A 13923-nucleotide genomic window follows, 5' to 3' on the forward strand; every position below is an offset into this window, starting at 1 on the left:
ATTTCTGGGAATTTAAGCTTGAAATGCTATGACTTTTAAACTTTTAGAATGATTTTTTTTTTTTTTTGAGAAACAACTTTTTAGAATGATAACCTTAAGATTTTGGCATATTTATGTATTTAGATTAGCTTTTTACTGAAATTATTAGCTTATTTCATTGAAAGTTGGTAAAATTATAGTTATATTCAGAAAACTGAGGTTTTAAAGAGATGTATATCCACTGTCCAAAAAAAAACCTCAATGCATCACATATCATAGAATGGTCCAAACAGGCATTGCTACTTGCTACAGCTAGAAGAACTGAGTCTACCATATCCACCAAACACCACCAATGGCCACAGTTGTCATCGACATCACCACATCCTTCAAAGCTTTGCTTTCTTAAATTAATTTCTAAGGATTGTATGTTGAAAGTTTATTTTATTCTTCTCTTCCTTTCTTGAAATTGATTCACCATTACTTGTTCTCTATTAAGTAATTTGTTTTTCAATCAGTCTTTTCTGTGATGGGGTTGTCTTACTCCACATGAAAGAGCAGTTCAGCTTAATACAATTTCCTGGTCATTTGAATCTTTATCTTTGAATATAGTAGAGAAGAAAAATTCCATACCATATATCAAAAATGTTTTACATGCTGCTATTCACTTCAATTCAGCAGAAGGAAAACCCCACATATCACAAAACACTAAAAGAAAACCCCCAAATCTGCTTATGATGAGGTGTTTGGACTCTTTGAGCACCTGACCAAGCATGGACACATGTAATCCCCCATCCCTGGGTCTAACTAGAGATCAATCAAGATGATGATATCTGGCACTATTGAGATCTCATACAATACTTTCATCTGAATACACTATCCAGGAGTTGCACTTGCAGCAGTGTCTAATAAAGAATTGAATCACCAACTTGCTCAACTTTGTGTTCCATTACACAGTCCAATCCCAACAAAAAAAAAATGATTTTTTACCCCAGTAGGATTTCAAGCTAAGCATCCTCCTGTTCTAACCAAAAAAAAAAAAATTCAACATAGACAAGACTTAGTGTGGTCAAAGCCTTGAGTTCATACTTACATGTCTACAACAAACTATTTTGTTTTCTTCAGCAGGTTAGAGGATAGAAACTCAGCATCATCTCGGATAAAACTCCACCAAATGTAGGTTAGGGGGATAGTAGTAGCATGCCAAAGAGCATGAGCATCCAGAAACCCCTGATATGGAGGGAAATCATATATTTCTAGGAGCATTGCAAGGGCACCAGCTACAACCACCACCCACAGCTTCCAGCGAGAAGGATGGTGGGTGACACCAGCCCAAATTGCCCAAAGGAGAAGCTGGGCCACAACCATGACAACACACACTTTCATGTTCCACCCTGCCAAGTGTTGAATAAAAGTGTCAAGGTCACAACAAAAAGTCAAAACCATATGTCACAGGGAAAATAAAAAAATAAAAACAGAAAATGAATGTTAAAAGTGCACTTCATTCATACGCTCTCTCTCTCTCTCCCTCTTTCCCCACACCACGTGTGCTATAAATTTGATTACTACAAAGGAGGTACTAGAAGCACCCTTTGCCCTTGTAAAGGGACAACAGTAGCTAAAACCCAGTAGGAATATGTCATTTCCACCATAAACTCACCATCAGACTTAAGCCTAGTTAAACAGCTAAGAAGGATGTGTGAAATCAGTTGTCGAGAAAAACTACAAGTGATGAGCAATTATATACTGATATCTCAAGGTAAACAAATATCTTTCAGGAAGATAAAATTATATGAAGATATAGTATTTGTTAAAATTTAACTTTAATGCCCAGAAGATGGGCATGTAAAAGATAGTGATGATACCATAGTCTAGGGTATAAAAGTTGAGGTACAATATGTGGGTGGTCACAAAAGCAAGCAGTGGAGCAGTAACCATGACTCTGGCAGCTTCATTCCTCACATTGAAGCTTCTTAGGATGGCCAGAATGAGGGAGTACCCAAGTAATGCCACTGCAGATGAGTAGTCCAGTTTCTCTGTCAAATCCACATCCCTGCAGTTAAACAGAACCTTAATAATAGTCAGTGATTATATGGAAAAAGAAAAAGAGAGAAAGCAAAGCAAAAAACCCGAAAACCTACACCACTGCATGTTGTTGATGTAAAGCCTGGCTGCCATTTTGTCTATGGTAGGTGAGTAGGGAAATTAGTGAAGTTTCTTTTACGTTCCTCTTCTCTTATGAGTGATCAAACATTTGATACAAAGTTACAAACCCTCTCAATGATATTTGCTCAATTTTCTTTTGGAAAATCTAACAGCAAGTTATAAATGTCACTTGAAAAAAAAAACCCATATATAAGTTATTACCCTGACAATATTATATACTGCATCCATCTTTCTATGGCAATTTAATGAGCGAACTCCTACAGTTCTATTCTAGAAGCTTTGACAAGGTAGGCACATCAGATTTATGTAGGACTGACAGTGATGTCTTTAATACATGTCACTTTGATGTATAACAGTTATGGTGGTCATCCCAACTCAACCAAGTTTTATTTCTGCATTGACTACTGAAAGCCTCAATAAAGTAAAAATATCTAGACAGATTATCCAGGTAGCTAGGAATTCATCATCCTACTTCAAGGGTGGCTAAGCCAGAAAATCCTTCCCAGTGTGATTGAACAGGAAAGCAAAACACACGCAGGAATGTATTTATTTTAGGAATATATAAAAAATAAACAAAAAGAAGAGAGAAAAGAAAATGAAGACCGAAAGTGCTTACCGACTATGGAAAACAGCACTCCAAAACCAGGAGTTCAGCGACAAAAGCCCATAGATATGCCACAAACTGGCATATTCATAGTATGCCTTCTTATCTTGTTTCAGAGGCAACTTATAGTACAGAAGGATGAAAAAGGATAGCCAGCCATGAAAATGCATTGCAAGGTTGAGTGCGGAGAAAGCTACAGAAAGAGGCTCCTAATTGATTGTGTAACATGTCAACATACAACTTGAATAACGTCTAAAACCAAACCCATAGAAGATATTTTAATTAAATAAGTACTCTGAAAGCAAACCTGAATCCCATATACACGCTTGAATGGCCATTTACCATGATACTTGACAGGGCCATTACCAGATGCTTCTCGTTCTTTCTCTCTGTCAAGCATACAATAGTACCGGCAATCACTTTGGCAATCCCATTGTTTCCACCTCATGTACAAGGGTTCTTGCATGTACCATGGACCCTCAATGGAGACACCTTCTGAAGAGAACTTGCATTGTGGAAAGCATCTTTGCCCAATACATCCAGTTTCTTCACATTTTTTCACACAAGCTCTAAATATCAAATATAAAAAAAAAATAAAAAAAAATAAAAAAAAAAAAAATTATATATAAGTTGCATAGGTAGAAAAGGGAAAATTTGTCTATAATATAACAATCATAATGTAAAGAGCCAGTTATCTTTATAATAACTCATACTCAAGGCAGTTGTACAACTTAACTGTAGAGCAATGAAAAATTATAAACATCTAAAGAGTGGAAGAAAAAAAAACCATAGAAACACTTCAATGCTTCAGCATCTCATCTATATTGCTGATCAGAAGTAGTATTAAGTATTAATAATAATAAACATTTGAAATAATCCAGAAATAAAGGCTAGTAGATAGTCTGTTTTGAAATATGTGAACTGGCTCTCAATATGAAAGATTATTGAAAGAAGCTATTTACAACACATGGCCATTGGAACAATAATGCAAGATAAGAAGGAAATCTGCTAAAATAACTAGGATATCAATTACCATCTAGCAGGCTTCTGCTCAACAGGTAACAAATGGTTTGGATACATTACACTTAGTTAAAAGTATGTGGTTAAATGATTAAATTTACCATATCCCAAAAACTTAACAATTGCTTTCAGGACCTCCTGTTCTGATACTGTGTTAAATTACCAATTGTCCCAAAAGTTTAAGCTATTAGGAAATGATATATTTAATCATTTTTTTAATAAGTGTAAATTTAAGCTACGTTTGGATTCGGTTGAAACTGAAACGTGTGTCTGCGGTTTTTTTTTTTTTTTTTTTTTTTTTTTTTTCACGCGTTTTTGAGATTACGGCTACTGTTCATACACTGTTCAATGAACAGTAGCTGCAAAGTTGGACTTTTCAAACTTTTTGCAGTCAATCAGTGCACATCGTGTACTGTTCACAGATCCACAAATTTCACTTTTCAGCAACTTTTTCATTAAAAATGGGTCCCATGGTACTATTTACACATTTAAAAATTATTTTGCTATAGTATTTTTCAGTTTTCAGTTTTCAGCTGTATCCAAACGGACCCTTAATCATTTAACCACATAATTCTAACAAACTTAAAGAAAAGTTTTATGTTTTTAAAAACAAGGATAGAGTTAACAAAAGAGTTCTATAAAGCATAGATAGAAAAAAGGACAGAAACAATAATTAGTCTTAATGTTAGAAAAAAAAATAAAATAAAATAAATTGTCATGAAGAATAGCAATTGTTAATGAAATGCTCAGATGCTCATGATATGTGAGGAACACCATCTATCAGTTTGATGCCATGCTCAAGTGTGGGGTGGAAAAGAACTTTGCTAAATCTGCACAGCCATTTTCCCTAAACTGATCTGACCTTGTGTCTGAATGCAGATTCACAAGTATATCAAACTCAGACAGTCAAAAAAAAAATGTATGAAATTGTTTTTTCTATAATACAGTAGCACACTGTAAACACATTCCGGTTTGCATTGCTCAAGAATCCTAAAATGGTATAAGCACCTTGCAATCAGAATTTGAAAAAAATTTTGGTTATAAACCCATTCTTAATATCACATAGAAGTTGATATTTCTGGCCAATAAAAATGGCCAGGGTGAGCTTATGGATTCCAAACCCATTGGGTGCACATGTGATTAAAAGAAGAAAAAAAAAATGATATTTCTCATTGAGGATTGCAATTAATGCTTTCTAGATTAATGTTAGAGTCAAGGAAGAAATCTGGTGGTAATATATGAGGGATGATGCTTCAGTCAGAATTTTCTGCAGTTAATCCTTGCATGCATGTGCGAATGGTTACTGTGTTTGGACCCGATTACTGATGTGGGGTGCTACTTGTAGGGCATGGGAGGTCTTGGCAAATTAGAGGTTTCGAAATGGGTATCGAGAAAAACTGATCGTTCAGTGAGTATCTTGGGGTGCCAATTGATGGATAGCTTTGATAGAGAGCCAAAAGGGAATTACAGACAGGTTTAAGAATTAATTTGGGGAAATCAGAGTTGGTATCAGTTGGGGAGGTACATAATTTGGATGTGTTGGTGGGGCTGTTGGGTTGTAAGCATTCTTCCCTTCCTTTGAAATATTTGGGACTTCCTCTGGGCGTTAAATTTAAGGAGTAGTCAATCTGGAATCCTATATTAGAGAAGATGGAGTGAAGACTATTAGGATGGAAGAGACTTTATTTATCTAAGGGGGGTAAGGTAACTCTTATTAAAAGTACCCTCTCCTCCTTACCTACTTATTTCATTTCCATTCTTCCTATACTTGGAAAGGTTGCTAATCGCATTGAGAAATTATGGAGAGATTTTCTTTGGAGTGGTATTAGTGGTGATTCTAAATGGTGAAACGAGCTAAGGTTTGTAAGCCAATACAGGTTTGGGGGTTAGGTATAAGACGATTGAGAAGTTTTAACTCTGCTTGGTTGGGCAAGTGGCAGTGGAGGAATGGTTTAGAGACAGATGCGTTATGGAGGAGGGTTATAGAGGCAAAATATGGGAATGTTTAGGGTGGTTAGTGCACAAAAAAGGTGACTAGTGCGTACGGTGTTAGCCTCTGGAGGTTTATTAGAAGTGGCTGGTTGAACTTCTAAAAACTCCTACAGTATGATGTGGGTGATGGTAATAGAGTGAAGTTTTCTCAAAGAGACTTTTCCAGAACTTTATTTTCTCAATAGGACAAAGGACTCTTTGGTGGCAGAGGTTATGTGTTGGGCTAGTGGGAGGATTCATTGGAATTTTCATCTTCATCATCCACCACAAGATTGGGAGGAAGAATCTTTTGATTGATTTATGGACACTGTTTATTCTTTGAAAGTGCTGGGGGTTGGTCCTGATAAAGTTTGTTGGAAGCTAGCAAGGAGTGGAGGTTTTGAGATTGGAGGTTTTTTATCTTTTTTTCTACCCTTATACTCTCTCTTTTCCTGGGAGGTTGGTGTGGCAATCAAAGGTTCCCCCAAGGGCGGCTTTCTTTTCATGGTTAGCTTCTTTAGGTAAGATTCTTACTACTGATAACCTTTGCAAAAGGCATATCATTGTTCTCTATTGGTGTTATATGTGTAAGAGATGTGGCAAGTCGTTGGATCATCTTCTACTTCATTGCCCTACAGCTTTTGAGCTATAGTCTTTGGTGTTTTGTTTGTTTGGACTTCATTGGGTTATGCCACATAAGGTAATTTAGCTGTTTGAGTCTAGGCAAGGTAAATTCGAGCAACATCACAATATAGATTTTTGAAGACTTGTGCCATATTGCTTGATGTGGTGTATTTGGAGTGAAAGAAATGCTAGATTCTTTGAGGGATGCGAATTGTCCTTGTTAGAGATTAAGTCTTTTTTCTTTCATACTCTACTCAGATGAAGTATGACTCTGTCACATTTTTCTTGTTTTTCCCTTATTGTTTTACTTGATCATTGTAATTTTGGTTCTTGATTTTTGCCCCCATAGTACATCCCCAATGTACGTGGGTTGGCTCTTTTTTCTTAATAAAATTTTTCGTGACCTATCATGAAAAAAAAAAAAAAGGAAAGGCAAAAAATCTCAAGTTCTTCCACAAAAGGATTGAGGGAGCTTACGATCCCATTATCATCAGTATACTATGATGCTAGGAGTGGAACCAGCAAGAAATCAGAAACCAAAAGGTGAGCAGGGCTAATACAGTTTCATTAATGAAGATCATCAGTTAGAATGTTAGGGGTTGAATCACCCTCAAAAGAGAGAAACTCTTTGTGAGATTGGAAGGGAGATATCATTTGCTTGCAGGAAACCATTTTTGATAGTGTCAGATGGTTTGGCGAGGAGTATTTGGGGAGGCCCTTTTGTAGGGTGGGAGGAACTAGGGGAAAATGGAACTGCAGGAGGGATCCTAGTGTTATGAGAAAGACGAGTGGGCTCCTGGCAGGGACCTTATTCTATCTTTTGTCTCTTTTGTAGATGGCTTTGATTGGTTATTTACTGGAGTTCATGGTCCCAATGATACTTAAAAAAAAAAAAAAAAAAAAAAAAACACACACACACACACACAAACAAAAAAAGAGAATATGGTCCCAACAATAATAGGGAGAGGAGGCAATCTTGGTTCAAGCTGAAAGAGGTAGCATATAATGTTGGTGCCCCTTGTTGCTTAGCTGGAGATTTTCACATTGTACAATTTCCTAGTGAGAGGAATGGAGCTGATAGATGTACAACTACTACGCTGGAATTTTCAGGTTTTATTGGTGAGATGAATATAGTGGATTTATCTTTAAAAGGAGGCATACATAGTTGGTCCCATAACCAGGAAAGACCATCTATGCCTTGTACTGATAGATTCTTGATCTCAATTGAGTGGAAAGAACATTTAGTGATGATTTTCAAAGATTGTTACCAAGAGCTACCTTGGGTCATAGCCCTTTGCTGTTGGATTTGTTAGAAATATGGTTAAGTGAATAAACCATAATTCTAACAGGATTGAAGTGGTCTTCTCAGGGGAAAGGGGCCCTTCCACTTTAAGAACATGTGGCTGAAAGATGGAAATTTTTTTAGATTCAGTTCGAACATAGTGGGAGTGTTACAGTTTTCAAGGCTTGCCTTGCTTTGTGCTAACTAAAAATTTATGGGCTTTTAAGGATGATCTTCAAGTGTGGAATGGAGAAGCCCTTGAAAATGTGGAAAAGAAGAATTTTTTGGAAGAACTAAGACCACTGGATAGGAAGGAAAAGAGTGAAATGCTATCAATGGAGAACAGAATGAACATGCAGGATTTAAAATCTAAACTAGCAAGGGTGGCACGTTTAGAGGAAATCAATTGGTGATAGAAGTCTAGGGCGCAATGGCTGCAGGAAGGGGACTCCAATATGCGGTTATTTCACTGCTTAACGAACTCACATAGAAGGGTCAACTTTGTAGTTGAGGTTGAGATTGGTGGTGTAGACTAATGGATACAAGGCAAAGAAGGGTTATTCTTCAAGAAAACAGGTTCCATAATTTTACTGGCAGCACCTGTTTCTTTCTTCAAACATCAATAGAGTACTCACTCTTTCTTCATATTCTCTTCATCCAGTCCAATGAACAGTTCTAAACTGTCATACGAAATCTAAGTACCTAACTGGCAACTTGGCAGTCTTCCAAGAGAACCACACAACTTATTACTAGCACATAATTTTTGTAAGTTACATGATTCAAGTCACTTCAGAAGATTTCATTTGTCCTCAAAGAGAACAGCAAAGTCCATCTTCAAATGAGGATTAAAAAACAAAACAAGAAAGAGTGGAACAAATAAAGAAAATTAAATGTCCACAACATTAAAGAGAAATCAATTGTCCCACCTTCCACTACAAATGCTTCAAACAAGAAACCCACAAATTTCTTCAAAGAAAGCACAGGAAATAGTTTACCAACTTTTTCAAGGATTTTAGAGAATCAGAACCGGTTTGGAGGCAATGAACATTCATATCTATACCCAAGTACTAAAGCTAAACTATTCATCAAGGATTGGCAATAGCCGGAGAGTGAACAGGGGAAGCAATCAGGGGATCAGATTTATACGTTTCTAGTCAGTACAGACAAAATTCATTCTCCTATTCCTCTTATTATTATTTTTTATTAAATTATCAGAAACTATGGAGATAGTGTATATTCCTTGAGCGTTCTGTGTATAAAAGCAAATCACTTAAAAATTGATAGATTTTGAAACACAAAAGGCAGAGGACACATCATCTGAACAAACTAGCTTCTCCTAATTGTATCTGCACAAACTAAAATGCAACCATGCACAAGTAACCATTGAAATTGTTTGAGTTGGCTCTAGCCAATCACCCCCCCCCCCCCCCCCCCCACCACCTGTCTTGCAATGACGAATAAGCCAGTTATTAGTTAGATATAGATTGAAGCTGAATATACATATTTTCATAAAAGCAACCACTAACTTGACATCCTAATAAGACATTTAAATCTAAAAAGTAAATGCATCACTCCACTTAAAGTTTGCTTAGCCTCAGTAAATGGTTTGCATGATTCTTCAAATATAATTATAATTGAAACTTGAAACCAGTTGCAAGATTAGCAATTGTGGATGCCTATAGTAAGACAGTTAAAACTAAAAAGTAAATGCATCACTCCACTTAAAATTTGTTTAGCCTCAGTAAATGGTTTGCATGATTCTTCAAATAAGTAAATTATCAATGGAAAAAATATTCTTCAAATAAGTATAATTGAAACTTGAAACCAGTTGCAAGATTAGTAATCATGGATGCATATTACATCCTCTCCTCCCACAACCCCCCCCCCCCCCCCCAAAAAAAAAAAAAGAAAAAGAAAGAAAGAAAGAAGTGGATACACTTTGATCAAATCCCAATGCATCTTTTTGTTCTTCACTCAGTAAGGTCGATCATTTAATGCGGTTAACAATTCGATTTATGTCACTACCTTTCATGAAATAGAGGAAGAGCTAATCTTTGTAATTAAGCAAAAATGGAATATTTAAGTGTCTGGGATAGTTTTCTTGCATCTTTCCATTACTAGAGTTAATTTATTCCATAAAAGATGCTTGGTCTCCCCATGCTCTATTTAGTTGGCAATCAAGCCAACCAATACTTGAGTTTTTAGCAATTTCCTAAAAATTTGAGTCATCTGGTTGGAGAAGGGTCAGGCCAGATGTTCTGAAGGATTGATGACAGCATGTGAGAATATCAACCCTGTTATTCTGATTAAATCTAGAGAATAACATGGTTAAGGACATAGGCATGGACGAAATGCACAAAAACAAGGGCATGGTTGCATGTAAGGGGGGAACTCTTACATTGGAGCTCAGCAAGCACCATTATACCTTCAAACAAGTTTTAGGAGAAAATGGAAGCAAAATTACCTATAACGTGGATCGGCATCACCTGCGCTAGCATCTAAAACTCCAAGAAGACATGAAAGCACCACAATGAAAGCAATCCAATAGCGAGTGATCATCTGATTGAAAAATGACTCAAAAACTAAAAGTTAGAATTAGGTCTACCAAAAGATGATACAGAATTTTATGTTGGAACATAATATTATCATTCATTTCATCAAAACAAACACTTTAGCTTCCACTGCTGGAAAACAACAGGGAGTATACTATAGGTACATCCACAATTAAATTCTAAAATTGCAATGATCAACCAAATCCAAAAAGATTAGGGAAAAAAAAACTGGGTGCAACCATCCATTCAAATAAGGTTTGAAGAAACATCAACTTCAGATCCAACATATTCCGTACGCAGCCCTCAAAACACCAACTTTGAAGAAACATTCACCCTATTAACATATCTATCAATTAAAACCTAAATGTTCCTCAATCTGTATAGTAGATATTCTTTAAAGAAGATACAACATCATCTTTTCCCATCATCATCCTCCTGTTATTATCACCCTTTACAGGCTTAACAGCTCCCCTTAAAACTTTCCACTTACCTTAGAGGGCATCATAAATAACAATTAAATGCTTCAACAGTTAAACCAAAATCATCACTGTTCTATGGTGCTGAATCTCAAATTTAGGTAACTCAACATCATATAAAACACGGTTAAACTAAAGTACAAGTCTTTAGGTGTTGTACCTTAGGTTCCCCAATTAAATCCAACTATGCGGTTGCTTTTGACCAATGAATTACACAGTTGAATATATTTAATTTTCCTTGTAAAAGATTATACCCTTTTTGCTGCATTGCTAAATAGATTCAATTGGGAAACCTAACCTAAGGAACTGTCCCTAAGTTTTATTGCTATCCACTGGACAAGCAATGTGCCCCAAATCTATTAAAGAAATCAAATGACCAAAGCTCATAGACAAAGCAAAGAGACACCTTTATAAGTGAAGAACATGAACTTCAATAGCAGCTTAAATTGCAAGTGCCTACTTACATATTTATTTTATCTACATCGAATCTTTGTGCTTATTTTCACTTATCATCATCACAAGAATTCAAGAACAATGACACATATACAGATACAGTTCTCATTTCCCAGTTGATAACTAATAAGATCCTATGGTACTGGCCTTACTTCAAGACCAAATAAAGATTCATATGAAAATTAAACATGAAGCACAAAACTGGGTCATCCAAGAAACAATCAACCGGTCTAAAAAAAATACCCAGAAGCTGAAAAGCCCAGTAAAGTAATAATCTGACCAATAGATGAAGAAAGCTAGTCAACATCAACAAGATGTAAAGAACACCATCAATGATGCACTTTGAAACTCAAAGCTTAGAGAGTTTTATATTTGCCTTTACTTTCTAAAGGAAAAGACAAAAAAAGATTGTCATTGTTGACTAACATAAATGCAGAATCAAAAAGATCAAAGATTTACACAAGTGTAAGACCGAATGAGAGAGAGAGAGAGAGAGAGAGAAAAGAGTGTTTTACCATTTTGCTTCGAAGGGAAAAATTGGCCGATGGAGCCTTCAGATTTTCACGAGAATTAAACAGAAATGGCGGAGAGAGAGAGAGATGAATTGGTGAGAGAAGTGTGAGAAGCACATAACCCATTTAACTATAGCTCACATATCCTTTTTTTTTTTTTTTTTTTTAAGAAACACATATCCTCACTTGTTTGAAAGAGGGGAAAAGAATGAAATTGAACCAATTGAAAAGTAATATAATATAATTCCTTTTTTTATTTATTGAATTTGTATATATACGCTTAAAAGTTGATGGAATAATCCATTTTCATCGTTGACGGATTCAAAATTAAGTCAGCCTATAAGATTGACCAATATGGCAATACCACAGGTTTATTATATATATTTTGGTGAAGCTAAAAATTTAGTAATTTAATATCACAAAAAACTATTTTATCTATTTTACTACTTACTTTACAAAACACCTAATATCAATAATTTTATTTTAGCATTCAATACAATAAAATAATATATTTATTATAATAAACAACTATCACCACCAGTAACAAATAAAATAATATATCTTTTAATAAATTTTATTTTTTTAACCCTCTTAACTACGGTGCATAGCGGCCTTTGGTTGTGCACTGTAGCACAACAGCCAAATGATATGGCTATAACTCCACCAATGCAATAGCTTTTTGTACCACTTTTGTTATAACTAGTTGCTAAATTTAGAATTTTAACTATATGCCCCCCCCAATACAAATGCTCTTATGAGATAATAGTGTTTAAGGAAATTGTGAAGCTGTAGATTGCGTGAAAGACTTATGATGTTATGTAGCAAAAGAGAGTAATACTGGGTGATGAGTAGTGTAAAATGGTTGTCTATAAAATGACCATCATTACTAAGGATGACCGTCATTACTAGGGATGATCGTCATTACTAAGGACGATCATAAGCACACATTAATACTCAAATATAAATTCCTCACTTAAATGGTGCAAGTGTAATGGACATATAGCCTTTCCAGACACTAACTTACATCTGTTACAACTACCTCAAGCTGATCATTACACAGTTGTTACAGAACATTGAATGGGGAAGTTAAATGACTATTAAATGAGCATTTAAGCCTCCAACTCTACCACAACTAATGGATAGCGATAAAACGCTCGTCCATATTGCAAACCATCCATGTTAATGGTGAGTAAAAGTATGGACGAGCGTAAGTGCATTAGTTTTAGACAGCATTTAATGTCCAAATGATAAATGAGAGCAGAACCGTTATTGCTGTCCAATTATGCACATTTAATGGCCGTTATAGACGTTAAAGGATTAAGGATAAATAGTCATTATTAGGCCATAAATCCTCTAACTGTGGTACAACATTAGAAAAGGCCAGTAAATTGAGTATTTACTCATACAAAGGCTATATAAAACTAGGAGAGACAAGTAAGGAGGACATGTTGAACACACACACAAATTACTCTACAGAATATAGATTTCTAAAGAGTTTAAGCTAATTTAAGTATCAGAGAGTTCTTGGTAGACTCCAAACCGGTGTCATTATCTACTTAGTGCTTACTTTAGTACAGGATCTCCAGGTCTTCCATAGTATTGACGAGGAACATACTAACAAAGTCCAGGTCATCCATCGTACTAATGAGGTACATATTGACGAGCTCTAGGTCGTCCATTGTACCGCCGAGGAACATATTGACGAGGTGAAATTCTGCTTCATCAGTTTGGCGCCGTCTGTGGGAAACGATAGACTATCAATCAATAAGCCATTGAATTCTCTACTAACTAAGTTCCTTCGAACTGATGGACTTTACCACAACTGCGCCGCAAAACCCGGTGGTGATGGCTCAACAAATCCAAGCACTAACAGCCAATGTGCAAGAATTGAAGAAACAGAATGAAGACTTGAAGCGGAGAGTGGGTTCAAAGGGCACAAATACGTCATGGTCACGGCGTAATCGCAATGACAATGACAATGAAGCCCATAGTCCAGAAAATAGTAGAAGAGAAACTTCTAAGCACACCGCACAATTGACTCATGGCAACGTTCAGATGATGAAAAACATGAGGAAAGAGTTAGACGAAGTCAAGAATGCCATGAAGGGAAAGACAACAATAAATCTTGATGGCATGATCAAAAGGACAAACTCACCTTTCACTGCCAGTGTTTTGGAGTGCCCCTTACCTCCTAAATTTCATCTCCCACAGTTGGAGGTTTACATCGGCACTAAGGATCCCCTAGATTACATAGGGGAATCCAAGACAATATTAAACTTCCAACAGA

The 13923-nt window shown here is 36.0% G+C and overlaps 1 protein-coding gene across 1 annotated transcript; it reads right to left on the minus strand.

The window, feature by feature from the left end:
- Window positions 1-585: 585 nt before the first annotated feature.
- Window positions 586-11838, minus strand: LOC115986580 (post-GPI attachment to proteins factor 3). The gene is made up of 6 exons (XM_031109725.1): window positions 11640-11838; window positions 10108-10202; window positions 3054-3315; window positions 2759-2955; window positions 1842-2029; window positions 586-1370 (listed from the first exon to the last, which is right to left on the minus strand). Exons 1-6 carry the CDS (start codon window positions 11760-11762, stop codon window positions 1084-1086), a joined length of 1152 nt encoding a protein of 383 aa, XP_030965585.1. The 5' UTR covers window positions 11763-11838; the 3' UTR covers window positions 586-1083.
- Between the last annotated feature and the right edge of the window lie 2085 nt (window positions 11839-13923).

This window comes from Quercus lobata, chromosome 4, assembly GCF_001633185.2.
Source record: "Quercus lobata isolate SW786 chromosome 4, ValleyOak3.0 Primary Assembly, whole genome shotgun sequence".
In the NCBI taxonomy this organism is placed as follows: Eukaryota; Viridiplantae; Streptophyta; class Magnoliopsida; order Fagales; family Fagaceae; genus Quercus; species Quercus lobata.

Bases quoted from the DNA above. Each gene is read 5' to 3' on its own strand.
- LOC115986580 (XM_031109725.1), bottom strand. From the start codon at position 11,762: ATGGGTTATGTGCTTCTCACACTTCTCTCACCAATTCATCTCTCTCTC. The intron at 3,316-10,107 runs GTAATTTTGCTT...TTTGATATTTAG, and splicing joins GATGCCGATCCACGTTATAG to AGCTTGTGTGAAAAAATGTG. The intron at 2,956-3,053 runs GTTTGCTTTCAG...ACAATCAATTAG, and splicing joins AGCGTGTATATGGGATTCAG to GAGCCTCTTTCTGTAGCTTT.